At 42.3% G+C, this 17,658-nt stretch overlaps 1 protein-coding gene across 1 annotated transcript in view; it reads right to left on the reverse strand.

Moving 5' to 3' along the window:
- The window catches only part of NWD1 (NACHT and WD repeat domain containing 1), a 66,485-nt gene that overhangs the window by 28,562 nt on the left and 20,265 nt on the right, over positions 1-17,658 (reverse strand). Inside the window, 4 exon segments of the mRNA XM_068534966.1 lie at positions 1,872-2,080; positions 9,048-9,170; positions 11,980-12,177; positions 16,719-16,877. Coding sequence (XP_068391067.1) covers positions 1,872-2,080; positions 9,048-9,170; positions 11,980-12,177; positions 16,719-16,877 — 689 coding nt within the window.

Raw genomic sequence — 17,658 nt, forward strand, 5'->3', positions numbered from 1 at the left:
TTAAATAAACTACAGCAGAGCCATGCAACAGAATCTTATGAAATCACTAAGCATGCTGTTTTTGAAGAATGTTTAAGGTTATGGGCAAAAATAGCTTTACAAAACTGCTTAGGGACTTCCCCGGTGGCACAGTGTTTAAGAATCCGCCTGCCAATGCAGGGGGACATGGGTGCGATTCCTGGTCCGGGAAGATCCCACGTGTCGCGGAGCAACTAAGCCCATGTGCCACAACTACTGAGCCTGCGCTCTAGAGCCCACGTGTCACAACTACTGAAGCCTGCGCGCCTAGAGCCCGTGCTCCACAACAAGAGAAGCCACCGAAGTGAGAAGACTGTGCACTGCAACGAAGAATAGCCCCCACTCTCCACAACTAGAGAAAGCCCTCGCGCAGCAATGAAGACCCAACGCAGCCAAAAATAAATAAATAAATAAATAAATTTATTTTTAAAAACTGTGTATATGGTTTTATCCCCATTTGTTTCATACACACAAGCACATGTGCACACACACACACGCACCACATAAAGCAAAATCATGTAAATGTTCATAATGGTAATGTTTGCAATTATTTATTATATATTATTTCTTTACTGTATTTTCCAAACTTTTGCTGATAACAAAGCTGATTTCTATAATCAGCCTTGAAATCAACCCACACTTCTGTAATATTTAAGCCTACATTGTCCAATAAAAATATAATGCAAGCCACACATGACTTTATATTTTTTATTAGCCACCTTAAAAAAGGTAAAAAGAAACAAGTGATATCAATTTCAATGATATACTTTATTTAACGCAGTATATCCAAACGTTATCATTTCAACATGTAATCAATATAAAATTATTATTTAAATATTTTACTTTTTTTTATGATACTGAGTCTTTGAAATCCACTGTGTGTTTTATACTTACAGCACATCTCAACTTGGAATAGCCACATTTCAAGTGCTCAATAACCACATCTAGCTGGTGGTTCTCCACTTTGGACAGCATAGTTTGTAAGCTACCAATATTACTTACATTAACAACCACCAATTACTAATAAAATAGAATAATTAATAGCTATTAATTATTTGTTGCTTACTATGTACCCAACACTATGAAGGGTGTTTTACATTCATTATCTCATGAGGTAGAGGAAGAATTGAGGCAGAGAGGTGAGGTGATACAATCAAGATGACTCAGCTTGCAAAGAAGTCAACTGGGAGTTACAGATTTGCCCCATGCCTTTAATTGCTAAGCTTTAACCCATTATTCTGTTGTGTGTTTCTATTCATAAAATGATCAGATTATAGAGTTATGATTGACATAATGGAATAACACAGCAGAATAACATATTGTTCTCAGAGGCATGTGGAACATTTACCAAGAAAGAGCATTTCAATAAATTTGAAAGGATTCACATAATGCAAATGGAATTATATTAGGAAAAAAATAACAGAACACTATCTGGGAACCTCTCAAATATTTGGAAATGAATATCACACTGCTAAATAGCTCATAGATCAAAGAAGAAATCAAAAGGGAAATGCTAAAAGTATTTTGAACTCAATGTAAATGATAAGATAACATATCAAAGTTCATGGGATGTACGTAAAGCACTACTCAGAGGGAAATTCATAACACTAAAAAATGACTGCATTAAAAAAGGTGAAAGGTCTTAAATCTTAGGATCAGAAAGCTCTATCAAGATCATCTAATCCAACTATGAGTTTTGAAGCCCTTTATGGCACCCTCTCAAGTGGTTGTGTATCTCTGTTTACAGTCCCCCTGTCCCATATCAGGGAGCCCCTCCTTATATAAACACCATATGCCATCTTTGACTGCTCTGGTCTCAGCTTTACTTTGCAAACAGAGCAAGTGTTTGTTACCTTTGAGCTAGATGCTGAATACACAACCTTCTTTGCTTCATCCACATGAAGGCTTGAGATCTGAGGTTCAGTGGGATCTTTTGAGGCTCCATCCCAAATGGTGAATTTCTCCTGGCCAGAGAGTAAGTTCCACAAGCACAGGGTGTGATCCTTCGAGGTAGACATGGCAAGCGATCCTTTGGCAAACACCTTCACACACCTCACCTCTCCTGCAGCAGGCCAGGGTAGAGGATAGTATATTAGCTGGGAACATTTTGACCTTCCAACTACCATAACCTCTGTTGGCTTGGAAATTCCCTGGTTTCCCAAAGGAAAGATGGATAGATTAGAACATATCCAAATTACAAATAATGGAATGTGGCAAAGCTAAACTGAGTGTAACAACTGGTTGGGATTAAATCAATTGCCCAAATGTTGAATCTGTATTAACTAGAGATCATTGAAATGTATAAAAGGTTATCATCATCCAGGGAGTATTTAAAATTAATAAACAAAAAGAAAACCAAAATAAAATTATAGGAGAAGATTTCATATTCTTGGAGAGATATTTTTCTAAGGAGAACAAAATTTGGAAGACATAAAGGGGAAAAATTGACAAACTGGATTACATAAAAGTGTAAAATTTCAGGAGGATAAACTTGAAAGGCATATGACACATTAGGAGGAAATATTTGCAGTATATAACAGATAAATGGAGACCCTCTTTAATAAACAAAGAGTTCTTACAAATAAGCAACAAAAACGCAAACAACTTACAAATTGGACAAATAATATAACAAGAGATTTACAGAAATAGTACAAGTGGACAATAAACATTTGAAAATGATGTTCAATCTCACTAGTAGTCACAAAATGCAACATGAAATACCAATATCATTATTATCCATCATATTGGCAAAAACTATGAATTAATTGCTGGAGTGCTGGCAAAGGTACAAGAAATCAGTTAATCTCATACCATGCTGATGGGAGTATAAGTTGATATAAATTTGCAGAAAGGTAATTTGGTGACATTTATTAAAAGTTAAAATGTGCAATATCTTGGTTTTGATAGTATACTATAGTTATGTGAGACATTGCTAGCCTGGAAAGGTAGATAAAAGGTACACAGGAATTCTCTGTACTATTTCAGCAACTTTCTCTGAGTCTATAGTTATTTTTAGAATAAGAAGCTAAGAAAAAGAGGGAAAAAATGAACAATGTACATACAATTTGACTCAGAAATCCCACTTCTAGGAATGTGTCTTACAGAAATAATAGCATAAGTGTGTGAAGATGGAGAAGGACTTTAATTGCAACACTGTCTGTGTAAAAAGAAAACTGAAAACAACCTGTCTATGAAAAGGGAGTTGGTTAAGTAATATGGTACATCCATGTAAAGAATATTAGGCAGGGCTTAAAAATAATAAAATGGATGTACATACATATACCTAATAATAATTATTATTACAACAGCCAATACTTACTGAGTGCTTTCTGTGTGCCAAACATAGTTGTAAGTGGTTAACATGCATTAAACTCTTTTAATCTCATAACAACTCGTGAGGTACTATTATTATCCCATTGTATAGATGGGGAAACTGAGCCACAGTCGAGTACAGTAACTTATCCAAAGCCACATGGTTAATAAATAATGGAGCTAGGATCTCAGCTTGGAGCCCAGGCTCTCAATCACCACAAAGCATTGTTACAACCTATTGCAACAAAAGCAAGTTGCAGCCCAGTATATAAAACAGCATGATGTAATTTTTGACAAAAGCTCAAAGGACAGAGCTATGTCTGCATAAACCTAGAGAAAAATTGCTAATGGCATATAACAGACTGTCTGCACTGATCACTTCCCGGGGGACACTGAAGGGTGAGGTGAGAGTAAAGGGAGGGAATTTTACTTTAGAATTCATATGTCAGCAGTATTAGGGGTGATTTTTATTTCTTGCAATTGTGGTATTTTTCAACCAAAATTTCTATAAATAGTAATGCTTTATAATATATCCCCATACATAGGATACTATATCACTGCTAAAGTGAATTAGAGATATATACATGATATGGAAAGAGGCAAAATGTGTGATGTTAACTAAAAGAAAAAATGACCATGGTTATACATAATCATATAAGCTTGTGCAACCTGGTTATTGGAGATATATATATATATATGCAGTTGTAAAGAGATGGTCAGTAACACACTATTTCCATCACATGGATATAATAGCCAAGAAGAGAGATAAGAGTAGAGTGTGGTAAAATATTTAGAAAGTGATGAGCTTTGAGTGTTTATTACCTTGTTTTAATATAATCTATTTAATTGTATGTTTCTATAATTTAATGTTTAAGAATGGCTGTGTTTGGACATAGAGAACAGACTTGTGGTTGCCAAGGGGGAGAGGGAAGTGGGGGAGGGATGGACTGAGATTTTGGGGTTAGTAGATGCAAACTATTACATACAGAATGGATAAACAACAAGGTCTTACTATATATAGCACAGGGAACTATATTCAATATCCTGGGATAAACCATGATAGAAAAGAATATAAAAAAGAATGTATATACGTGTATAACTGAGTTACTTTGCTGTACAGCAGAAATTAACACAACATTGTAAATATACTATACTTCAATTAAAAAAAAAAAAAAGAATGGTTGTGTTTGACAATCACCTCACCAAATTCTTGAAAATTTCAGTCAGCTCTCACAAGCCAGTACCAACCACCTCCAGCATGCTGTCACAGGATCGGAAACTTTCACTTCCCCTGTTATGTAGGTCTATAATGTTTTCAGTTTTTTCAGTAAATTGATCATTGAGCTTTTCTGATTACAAATAATAAGAGTTTGAGGACTTTAAAAAATGAATCAAGGTCACCATTGGTAAATGGGCTCAGGTCTTGAAGAGATGGCTCTCACACACAGATACAGAGATTGAATAGACCTCTAGGAAAATAGCTATTCTGATGATGATAAAATAGAGGGAATCTTATTTGACAGATACTCTGTCAGTATCCACCCCACTCCAACCCTTCAGACAAAAAGAGTAAAATGAAAACATCTAATGCTGGGAGCTTTGGGGTTGGAGAGTGTTTTAATCTGTTACAATCTGTTTGGAAAGCAATAAGATAACACTTCTCAAAACCCATAAGAATGTTCATACCTTTCAATTCAAGAATACCACTCACTAGAAATATTCAACAGAATGGAAAAATATTGGCAAGAGTAAAAACAGTTTCATCCCAGTGTTATCCAAATAGCAGATAATTAGAAATAGCCTAAATAGCCAAAAAAAATTTTTAAATAGTTTAATAAATTCTGGAAGACGATCTATCGAGAGAAATGAAATATTTTTGGTGCAGTTAAGCATTATAAAGATGAAGATTCAATGAATCACAGCAGCATTATTCATAACAGCCCCAAACTGGGAACAATGTAAATGTCCTTCAAGTGATGAATGGATTAAAACCTCTGTTCCTCCCATGCAATGGAATACGGCTCAGCAATGCAAAGGAACAAACTATCCATACATGTAACAATACAGATGAACTCAAACATGTTATGTGGAGTGAAAGAAGTCCCATGCAAAAGACCACATGGTATACAACTTCATTTATATGAAATGTCCAGAAAATACAAATCTGTAGACTCAGAAAGCACATCAGTGGTTACCATGGGGCTGGGGGTGGGAGCAGGGATGGACTGCAAAGGGGGCAGGAGGGATCTCCTTGGGGTGATGGAAAGTTCTACAGCAGGATTATGGTGATGGTGGCACAATTTGGTAAATTTACTACAAAATCATTGACTATATGTTTAAAACAGGTGTATTGTATGGTATGTAAATTATACCTCAATAAAGTTGTTTTTAAAAAGATTCCGTGAAAACAAAAGCATGTTTATGGCAAAATGTTGAGAAAAAAATAATAAAACTGGGCTTCCCTGGTGGCGCAGTGGTTAAGAATCCACCTGCCAATGCAGGGGACACAGGTTCAAGCCCTGGTCCGGGAAGATCCCACATGCCATGAGGAACAACTAAGCCCATGCGCCACAACTACTGAGCCTGTGTGCTACAACTACTGAAGCCCACGTGCCTAGAGCCCGTGCTCTGCAACAAGAGAAGCCACCGCAATGAGAAGCCCGCAACGAAGAGTAGCCCCCGCTCACCGCCACTAGAGAAAGCCCACATGCAGCAACAAAGGCCCATTGCAGCCAAAAATAAGTAAATAAAATAAATAAATTTATTTAAAAAATAAAAAACATAATAAAACCGTGTACATACTTAGATTGCAATAATATAATATTTTAACATCTTTATTGAGATATAATTTACAAGCATAAAATTCACCCATTCATGTACAACAGTATAATTCACTGTTCTGGGAAATGTACGTTCCCAGAGTTGTGCAACCATCACCACAGGCTAGGTTTAGAGTATTTTCATAACCTCAAAAACTGTCACTCCCTCCCTTTTCTCTCCTTATCATTTAAACCACCTTAAATTGTATAATCAGTGATACTAGTACATTCACGATGTTGTGCAAACGTCACCTCTATCAGATTCCAGAACATTTTTGTCACCCAAAAAGGAAACCCCGTCCCCATTAGCAGTCTCTCTCCATCCCCCTTCCACCAACCCCTGGCAACCACTAATCTGCTTTCTGTCTCTCCAGATTTACCTGTTGCAGACATTTCATATAAATGAATCACATACAATGTAGTCTTTTGTGACTGGCTTCTTTCATTTGATACGATATCCTAAGCTCCAGCCTTACAGCTTCCTTGCTACTCTATCAATGTTCCAACCTCTTTTTCTCAGGGCCTTTGCACTGGTTGTTTCCCACACCTGGGATGCTCTACCCTCCTGCCCTTTGCACACTTATTCATAGCCTTTGTATCTTGGCTGAGTGTCCCTGCTCAGAGAAATCCTTTCCCTAACTGCCCTAAGTCAGTCACTTTGGTTATTGTAGCTCATGACACCCTGTTTTCCTCATTACACTTATTGCAATTTGTAACTACATTTTTGTCCGGCTTGCCTTCTCAAATACATGGATCTGACTCAGGGCCGGGATCAGGGTGAGGCAAGTAAGGCACTTATCTCGGGTGCAAAGTTTAAGGAGGTACCGAATTGCTGAGTTTTCCTTTTGCCTCTCTCTCCAGTATGGACTGGCACAGCACTATTACTCATCCTGTCTTTAAGACAGGTTGATATTTATTCATCGTGGATTGTCTTGCATTAATTTTTTGATTTTTAAAAATTACATTTGCAGGACTTTCCACAGTGGTTAAGAATCCGTCCTGCAATGCAGGCGACGCTGGTTTGATCCCTGGTCAGGGAACTAAGATCCCACATGCCGCGGGGCAACTGAATCTCGTGCGCCGCAACTAATGAGCCCACATGCTCTGGAGCCTGTGCGCTACAACTAGAGAAAAGCCCATGCACTGCTAGGAAGAGCCCGTGCACCGAAACGAAAGGTCCTGCATGCTGCAACTAAGACCCAATGCAGCCAATAAATAAATAAATAAATAAATAAATAAATAAATAATTGCATTCGGGACTTCCCCAGTGGTCCAGTGGTTAAGATTCCATGCCTCCACTGCAGGGGGCATGGGTTTGATCCCTGGTTGGGGAACTAAGATCCCGCATGCTGTGTGGCATGGCCAAAACAAAATAAATAAATAAAAAATAAACACATTGCATTGAAATATTATCATGATGACCAAGTTTTTTTTAACTTTGGGATGCTCCTAAATTTTACACCCAAGGGGTGGGCCTCACTCCCCTTACCAGAGTTTCGGCCCTGATCTCTCTTCAGCCTCAGATCAGGGCCTGGTACACAGTAAGCACTCAATAATTGTTGGAATGAATCAACCATAGCTGTGATGGTTTTGTAGAAATGAAAACGTGACTTAGGCTCTGAGCGACTGTGGTAGACAAATTGCATAAATGACCACAATCCTTTACCCTCCAAGATCTATACCTTGTGCAGTGTGACTTTGCTCCTCCCATCAAGAGATGAAGCCAATTTCCCTACCCATTGATTTTGGATTGTTCTTGGGACTTCCTTTGGCCAATAGAACGTGACGGGGTGCCAGTTCCAAGGCCAGTTCCAGGCCTTCAGAGACCTTGCACATTTCTGCTTGCCCTCTTGAGACCCTGCCTCTGCCCAGGCTCACCTGCTGGAGGATGAGAGATCATGTGGAGCAGAGTTGAGTTGTCTCAGCTAAGAACGTCCTGAACCAGCCAGCTCCCAGACGACCCATAACTGACTCATATGCATGAGCAAGCCTGGCTGAGACCACAAGAGCTGCCTGGCTGAGCCCAGCCTGAATTGCCCAGTCACAGAGGTGAGCTAAATAAACAGCTATTGTTTGAAGCTGCTCTGTTTGGGGTGGGTTTTGTTTTTTCTTTTTCATATTCTTTTCCATTATGGTTTATTACAGGATATTGAATATACTTCCCCGTGCTATACAGTAGGACCTTGTTGTTTATCCATCCCATATATAATAGTTTGCATCTGCTGGTCCCAAACTCCCCATCCAACCCTCCCCTGCCTCCCTTCCCCTTGGCAACCACAAGTCTGTTCTCTATGTCTGTGAGTCTGTTTCTGTTTCGTAGATAAGTTCATTTGTGTCATATTTTATATTCCACGTATAAATGATATCATATGGTATTTGTCTTTCTCTTTCTGCCTCACTTCACTTAGTATGATCATCTCTAGGGCCATCCATGTAGGTGCAAATGGCATTATGTCATTCTTTTTTATGGCTGAGTAATATTCCATTGTATATATATATACCACATCTTCTTTGTCCATTCATCTGTCAATGAACATGTAGGTTGTTTCCAAGTCTTGGCTATTTTCAATACTGCTGCTATGAACATAGGGGTGCATGTATATTTTCAAATTATAGTTTTGTCCAGATATATGCCCAGGAGTGGGACTGCTGGATCATATGGCAACTTTATTTTTAGTTTTTTGAGGAACCTCCATACTATTCTCCACAGTGGCTGCACCAATTTATATTTCTGTTTGGGGTGTTTGGTTATGTGGCTATATCTAGCTGATGCAGGAACAAAGGCCAGGGTTTTAATACAGAGAAATGAATTGGTAGTGAAGGGGCCCCAGGGGACTGACTGATTGCTGTGGGACTCTAGGAGGAAGTTGATCATAAACCCCACTTCCTGAGCCTCACCTGTGTGTCCAGGTAGGCTGTGGATCACCTGCTGTTCTTCCATATCCCACACAGCTACCATGCCCTCCTGGGTGCCAACCACCAGCAGCTTCTCTTCCAGGCTCCATGCCATGGCAGTGATGCCTGCAGCCACACAGAAACAAGAGCTCATGTGTCTGAGTGCTCAGCCATGAGGTACTCTAATGGGCCCCCCACTTCACAGATAAGGAAACTGGGGCACAGACAGAGTCAGTTCCTTGTCCAGAGTCACACACCTAGAAGTGGCAGAGCCAGGATTTCAAAGCCAGCGCTGTCAGATGCCAGATGCAGACTCTGGGCTGAAATGTTTATGTTGATCTGAGGTAGGAAAATGGACTAAACCACTCCTCAGTCATAAGTGTCTCTAGTTCAGCGGTTCCTACCCACTGGTGATTCTGCCCCCCAGGGCACACTGGGAAATGTCTGGAGACATTTTTGGTTGTTACAGCTGGGGACCAGGATGCTATTGGCATCTGATGGGTGGAGGCAGGGACGCTGCTCAACATCCTGCAGTGCACACGATGGCCCCACCCCAGAGAAGGATCCAGCCGCAAATGTCAGTGATGCATGGTTGAGTGCACAGCTGGAGAAGACTCAGGAATGGAATTATATTGGCTGAGGATGAGAACCCTGCTTTCGACTTCTCTTTGAGTTCGATCTGTGTGGGAAAAGAAGGGCTGGTGCCCCAAAGAAAAAAATATGTGCCAATAGTTTGAGCAAACACAGCCCAAGGCTCTCTGCTGGGTGGATCCTGGTTGGATCATCGCTGAAGACAGAGAGGGACCAAGTTACACTGGAGAAAACAGCAGTCCGAATATCAGGAGACCAGACTTTCTGAATGCCCTGAGTAAGTCCTTTTCCTGCTCTGTGCCTCAGTTTCCTCATTTGTAAGGTGATGGGGGAGGTGCTGAAATCAGAGCCAGTCCAGGTCTGAGAATCCAGAATTGTGTTTCTACCTCATTGGGACAGGGCATGAAGCGAAGAGATTTTTTCTTTCTTTCTTTCTTTCCCTTTTTTTTGTGTGTGTGGGGGGATCACTCACTCACTGTGTGACCTTGGAAATGTGAACTCAAACTTCTCATTTTAAAAATGAAGAAACTGAAGCCCAGAGTGCGTAGGAACTTTCTCAACTTCAGCATGACTAGGGCTCGTACAACTGGCACAGTGGGTCTGAAACACAAAACATTTCCCTACTGAGATGAGAAAAAGAAAAAATTCACTCTGAGCTATAACTTCCTTTGCCTATGCTGTGGCAGACATCACTAATCAATCACCGCACTCTCTGTGATTTGTCTCCCCCAATAGCCATTCTATCATGCTTCCTTTAGTAATAAAACCCACAGCCCACAGGTTTTAGGTGAGTACGTGGTTACACAAAGACCATTTTCCCCAAGCTCCCTTACGGTCGAAGATGGCCAAGTTCTCACCAGCGAGACAGGAGCAGACGTGGTAAGTTCTGCTTCAAGGCCATGCCTTTGAAGGGAAGGGACCTGCCATCTACTTCTCCTTCCCTCTTCCCACTGGCTGGAATGCCATTGTGATGGTAAGAGCTGAAGCAGCTATTTTGGGCCATTAAATGGAAACCTCACATTGAAAATGGCAGAGCAACAAATTTGAAAGAGTTTGGGTCCCTGACACCCTGGAGATACCATATTACCTTTTCTTATGCCTGGACTATTGTGTGTGAGAGAAATGAACTCCTGTTTTATTTAAGCCACTGCTACTTTGGCCTTTGTTACAGCATCAGAACTTGTATTGTAACCAATATACCATTAAACCAGATTCAGCTTCAGAATCCTTCTCAACACAGCATTCTAATAGCTGTCCCTAAATCAATTCTTCCATGCATTGTCCTTAGCATCTCTTAGAATTTCTGATTTGGAAGCTCTGTGCCTTGGGAGTGTAGCTTTCCCTACAAGGCTATGTGGCACAAAAATGGCCTGAGTCACAATAACTGGCATTTGAACCAAAGCTAACTGTATTCAGTGATTAATGTGAGAGATTATGGGTGGGCAGATAAAGGGATGGATGAATGGAGGTGAACTGGTGGATAAGTGGACAGATAGATGGCTGGTTAGATGAGTGGGTGAGTGAATGTGTGGGTGTTAGATGGGTAAATGGATGACTTATTTGATAGATGGGTGGGTGAGTTGGCTGAGTGTGTGAATGGGTGAAGGGGTAAGCAAGTGGATAGAAGACGGCAAATTGGGGGAAATGGAAGGTAAGTGGTGAGGATAGAAGGGTGGAAGGAAGGGTGACTATTGGAAATACGGACAACTGATGGGTGAATGGATGAATGGATGGATGGATGGGAAGGAAGGAAGGAATAAAGGAGGGAGGAAGGATGGAAGGACATACAGATGGATAGATGGAAGGAAGGGTGGAAGGATGAATGGATGGAGGGATGGGTGGAGGGATGAACAGACAGATGGATAGCTGGATGGAAGGAAGGAAGGAAGGAAGGAAAGAAGGATGGATGAAAAATGGATGGAGAGAACTAAATCCTCTTGTCCCTCTGACATTCTGGTGTCCCAGGGAAAACCTACAAGTTCCACCAGCCTCTCAGGGGCCAATCAGGCACCAGTTCCTAGTTTCCAGACTTACTAGCATGAGGCTGTAAATCGCAGAAGCTATCTATAAGACGGGCACCGAACTCTTAGAGATGAGACCCCAGAGGCAGTTGGCATGCCCTCGCTCTGGGCTCATTAGCAGTATTTACACTAGTAATCTGCAGTCCCTGGGGGGCAGAGGGAGCCGAGTCAGCATGAGACAGCAGGGCCAGGTCCTGATGGCATCCTTGGGGCTTCCCAGCTGGCAGAGGGGAGACCCAGAGAGCAGCCCCAAACACCTGCAGTCCGCTGCCCCCAGGCAGGTAGGGGCCTGGCTGGATTTTGGCTACGCTTGGGAGATGCACCTTTGTGACAGCTGGTGAGGGTTGCCCGGAGGGGTCCTCCCGGGGGCTGGAGGAATCCTCCGAGGGGCACCAGCACAGGGTGTGGGCACATCCGGAACCAGCTCCGTGCCTGTTGGCATAGCTGTCCCACCAGTGCCGGATGTGAGGTGGCGAAGAAATAGAGCCTGGCCAGGAGTTCTGTATACAGGATGCTTCTCTCTGCAACAGAGGAGATGCTGGTTAAGGGGAGGGACCCTGCTTCCCTGGGTGGAGCCCCCCTCCTGCCTCCTTTTCTGTGCTACACACACACTTGCCCCTACTTCAAGTGCACCAGGTGGTTTCCCCCTCTCCTACCCTAGACCTTGGGTTTCCAGATAGCAGGGATGATGCCTGTCTTGTTCATTGCTATGTTCTGAGTGCCAGGCACCCAACAAGTGTCTGTTAGAGAAATAATGATCACTTCTCCAGCACTTCATAGTTACTGAGTGGGTTAGTGTCCTGTGGCTGCTATAACACGACAACCTGGGGGGCTTCAAACAACAGAACTTTCTTCTCTCACAGTTGTGGAGGCCAGGAGTCCGAAATCAAGGTGTCGGCAGGGCTGTACTCCCTCCAGAGGCTCTGGGGGAGGATGTTTCCTTGCCTCTTCCAGCTTCTGGGGGCTTCAGGCGTTCCTTGGCTTGTGACCACATCACCGCAATCTCTTTTTTAATTTTTAATTGTTTATACAATTTTAAAATTTTAAAATTACACTCCACTTATAGTTATTACAAAATATTGACTATATTCCCTGTGTTGTACAATACATCTTTGAAGCCTATCTTACACCCAATAATTTGTACCTCCCCTTCCCCCACCCCTATTTTGCCCCTCTACCATTCCCTCTCCCCACTGGTAACTACTAGTTTTTTCTCTGTATCTGTGCGTCTGCTTCTTTTTTGTTATATTCACTAGTATGTTGTATTTTTTTACATTCCACGTACAAGTGATATCATACAATAGTTGTATTTCTCTAACTTATTTCATTTAGACTAATGCCCTCCAAGTCCATCCATGTTGCTGTAAATGGCAAAATTTAGTTCTTTTTTATGGCTGAGTAGTATTCCATTGTATACATATACTACATCTTCTTTATCCATTCATCTGTTGATGGACTTGTAGGTTGCTTCCATATGTTGGCAATTGTAAATAATGCTGCAATGAACATTGGGGCACATGTATCTTTTCGAATTAGTGTTTTTGTTTTGTTTTTTTACCCAGGAATGGAATTACTGGGTCATATGGTAGTTCTATTTTTTAGTTTTTATGAGAAACTCCCATGCTGTTTTCCACAGTGGCTGCACCAACTGACATTCCCACCAGCGGTATAGAAGCACATCATCCCAGTTTCTGCCTCTGTTTTCACATGGCCTTCTCTGTGTGTCTCTGCATTTTTCCTTTTTCTGTTTCAAATCTCCCTCTGCTTTCTTCTTATTAGGACACTTGTGATTGCATTTTGGGCCCACCTAGATAATCCAGGGTAAACTCTCCATCCCAAGAAACTTAATCACATTTTTTTTTTTTTTTTTTTTGCCATATAAAGTAATAGTCATAGGTTCCAGGGATTAAGAAGTGACTATATCCTGGCAGGGGGTGGGGAGGTGAGGGGCAGATTTTTCTGCCTACCACACAGAGGTATCATCATTATTATCCCAAGTGCCCAAGCGTATAACAGGGAAAATTCAGGTATGAAGAAGTTAAGCAACTTACGCAAGGTCACACAGACAGTAAGAGGCAGGGATCTGACCCCCAAAGTTTGATTCCAATGCCAAGTGAAGACCAGGGACATTGAAGGTAGACAGTTCACTTTGTCCCTGTTGTTGGAGCATCCTAACTGTGGAGCCTGGGGCAATGGGAGAAATAGGGAATACCAACGGGCTTTCAGGAGCTGGCTGTACAGTACTGGAAGGTGGTGAGAGCGCATGGTTGCTCAGCTGCGCCATCTGGTGGGGACGTTCATTCCTACACCTCCTCCTTGTTCTGGGCAGCCACAGGTTGTCAATCAAGAAACACTGCAAAGAACATACTGTGATTGGGGCTTTTAAATCTTCCCTTAAACTGGGCATGTAAGCCCAAGGCTGTTTTCCTGGGAAATCACTCCCTTCTATGTTTAAAACTGCTGGCGAGCGTGAATGTAGGAGAAAGGTGTAACTGATCATGGGCACCAGTATCTCCCACTTGGGTGGGATCCTAGACACACTTTAGTTCTATCCCACATTTTGCTGATGAGGGAAGCAGAGGCTCGGGACAGAAATGGCTTCTCCAAGGCCGTTCACGTCAAAACATTGGTGCTGTCACATGACTATAACGGGATCCTCGGATGGCGCCATGGGGACAGGCTCTGCATGAATTCACTAGCAAAACTTTCCCAGCAGCCCTAGGTGGGAGGGTCGACCAACATCCCCATTTTGCAGATGGGAAAACTGAAGGCTGCAAGGCAGGAGTGAGGATGGGGGAGGGGTGGGGGTAGTTAGGGGCTTGCAAGGTCACACTGCCAGTAAGTGGCAGAGCCCAGATTTGAATCAGTATGGTGGGACTCAAAATCCGTACTCTTGGACTGGTCCATGTAGTAGCGGTGGACATTTGGCAGGGAGCAGAGGCAGACAGATGATGCAAAAGAAAGCCAGCAAAAATAATAACTAAGAGTTAAGATAGATGGAAACGACATGCAATGATGAAATATGCAGGGGTGTGGTGGCCAGGGGTGTCCAGCGTCAGTGGTGGCCAGACAGGCTTCTCGGACAAGCAACAGTTGTCAGGTCTGAGCAAGCCACGGAAGGGATATAGGAATTAAGACCTTTATAAAACCCCCTGTAAAAACCCTCAAATCAAAACCAGCTGGGATGGGAATTCCCTGGCAGTCCAGTGGTTAGGACTCCAAGCTTCACTGCTGGGGCCCAGGTATCCCTGGTCGGGGAACTAAGATACCACAAGCCACGTGGTGTGGCGAAAAAAAAAAAGAACCAGCTTGGAAATATATGATAAAAAACCATCCTGGTCACTTCACACTCATTAGGACGGCTATATATTTTTTTAATCAGAAAATAACAAGTGTTGGAGAAGATGCAGAGAAACTAGAACTTTTATGCACTGTTGGTGGGAATGTGAAACGGTCCAGCCACTGTGGAAAATGGCCTGGCAGTTCCTCAAAAATTAAACACAGAATTATCAGATGATTGAGCAATTCTACACCTGGGTATATATCCAGAAGAATTGAAAGCAAGGTCTCGAAAAGATACTTGTACACCCATATTCACAGCAGCAACTCACAATTGCCAAAAGGTAAAGACAAACCAAGTGTCCATTGATGGATGAATGGTTGAGCAAAATGTGGTTCTTCCACACAATGGAATGTTATTCAACCTTAAAAGGGAAAGATATTCTAACACATGCTACAACATGGATGAACCTTGAGGATATTATGTTAAGAGAAATAAGCCAGACACAAAAAGGACAAATACTGCATGATTCCACTTATATGAGGTGCCTGGAGTGGTCAAATTCATAGAGACAGAAGTAGAAGGGTGGGTGCCAGGGGCTGGGGGAGGGGGGAGGGGGAGTGAGTGTTTAATGGGGACAGAGTTTCAGTTTGAAAAGATGATCAAGTTCTGGAGATGGATGGTGGTGATGGTTACACAACAGTGTGAATGTACTTAATGTCGCTGAACTGTACAATTAAAATGGTTAATTTTATGTTATGTGTATTCTGCCACAATTTTAAAAAATGCAAACAAACGAAACACCATCCTGGACAGAGTATCAACTGAGGATTCAGAGATTCTTAAAGTTCTAGGGCAGAGTGTGGGCCAAATCCAGCTGAACGATTTGTCCTGAGAGCTAAGAATGGTTCTTGTAAAATACATTAATGTTTTTGGATCAATGTTTGTAATTAGTGGGATGACAGGAAATACCACCTTTGAACCCCAACTGAGCAAAATGTTATCCCCCTGAACAAGAGTTCCCCTCGTCTTTCTCGTGAGTGGAACTGACTTACAAAAAAGTTGTGCTCAGGACTTCCTTGGTGGTGCAGTGGTTAAGACTCTGCGCTCCCAATGAAGGGGGCCCAGGTTTGATCCCTGGTCAGGGAACTAGATCCCGCATGCATGCCACAACTAAGGAGCTTGCGTGCTGCAACTAAGACCCAGTGCAACCAAATAAATATTTTTAAAAAGTCATGCTCAGTTATTATCATTCTATTTTGAATTTCATCAATAAAAAAATCTGTGGGAACATGTTTTATCTCTTGTTATATTAAGTGTCAACATAATTTCCTCGATTTTGCCTGAAATATCTCCTATGTGGCCCTTTCCAGAATAAGATGCTGGGGGAATTCCCTGGCATTCCAGTGGTTAGGACTCCATGCCCTTACTGCCGAGGGCCCAGGTTTGATCCCTGATTGGGCAGCTAAGATCCCACAAGCCGCGCGGCATGGCCAAAAAATAAATAAAAACAAATAACTAATTAAAAAAAATAGAATAAGATGTTGGGCCGTCCTGGTGAGGGGATCAGCTCTGCCTTGGTAGTTTTCACTCCTAAGCTCTCCCAGGTTCATTTCAAAGTTCTAGAAGCTGGAGCTGGGAGAAACCCCTCAGCTGTAGACAGGAAAGGTGTATGAGCTAATGCAAATCCATCTGGCGGCTCGGTGAGGAGAGTGGGTTTCTAGAAGTCAGTGCAAAGTGGACCACCCCTCCCCCCGACCCAGCCCGGTCAGCCCGACTCACCCATGCCTCGGAGCTCCACTGCCCGGCGGCACAGCTGAAGGGCTTCCCGGACCAGGCTGACCTCAGGACAGTCCACCTGAGGGGCGCACAGGTCAAAGTCATCCAACAGACCCTCAATGCCCCCGGAGATGCCCCGGCAGGAAATCCAGTTCATGCTGCCTCTGGGGAGAAGAGGCGGTGCTGTGGGGAGCATGCGTCTCCTTCCAGCTCATCCTGGGAGGTGGGTTCTCACCTCCCCATTTCTCCCAAGGGCTCTCACTCTCAGCCATGCTGACATTTGGGGCCGGGTCATACCCTGTGGTGGGGCCGTCATGTAGGGTGTATAGAGCAGTGTCGCTGGTCTCCATCCACTAGATGCCAGTAACTCCTCTGCAGTCACAATAATCAAAAATATAAACATTGACAAGTGTCCCTTGGGAAGCAGAATCACCTCTGGTTGAGAATCATAGGAATGAATAAATGGATGGATGAATGAATGGATGGATGGGTGGAGAGATAGATAGAAAGATAGATGATGGATGGATAGATAGGCAGACATAGATGGTAGATAAATAGAGATAGAGATAAAAGATTGATAGAGAGATGGATGGATAGATATAAAGATGATAGATATAGATGGCAGATAGAGAGATAGAAATTATAGGTAGGTAAGTAGATAATTATGATACATTTAGATGGATGGATATAAGGATGATAGATACAGATGGTAGAGAGATAGATATGACAGATGAGATTTTATATTTATATATATAGAGAGAGAGAGGAAGAGATGATAGATATGATAGATTATAGATAGATGTGGATAGGTAGGTGATAGATAGATAGATAGATAGGTAGATAGAGGATAGATAGATAAACAGACAACTATATATGGTAGATAAATAGAGATAGAGATGGTAGATGATAGATTGACAGATAGATAGACAGGGTCTCTCTCATT

The sequence above is a fragment of the Eschrichtius robustus genome, chromosome 2 (genome assembly GCF_028021215.1).
Source record: "Eschrichtius robustus isolate mEscRob2 chromosome 2, mEscRob2.pri, whole genome shotgun sequence".
NCBI classification, from domain to species: Eukaryota; Metazoa; Chordata; class Mammalia; order Artiodactyla; family Eschrichtiidae; genus Eschrichtius; species Eschrichtius robustus.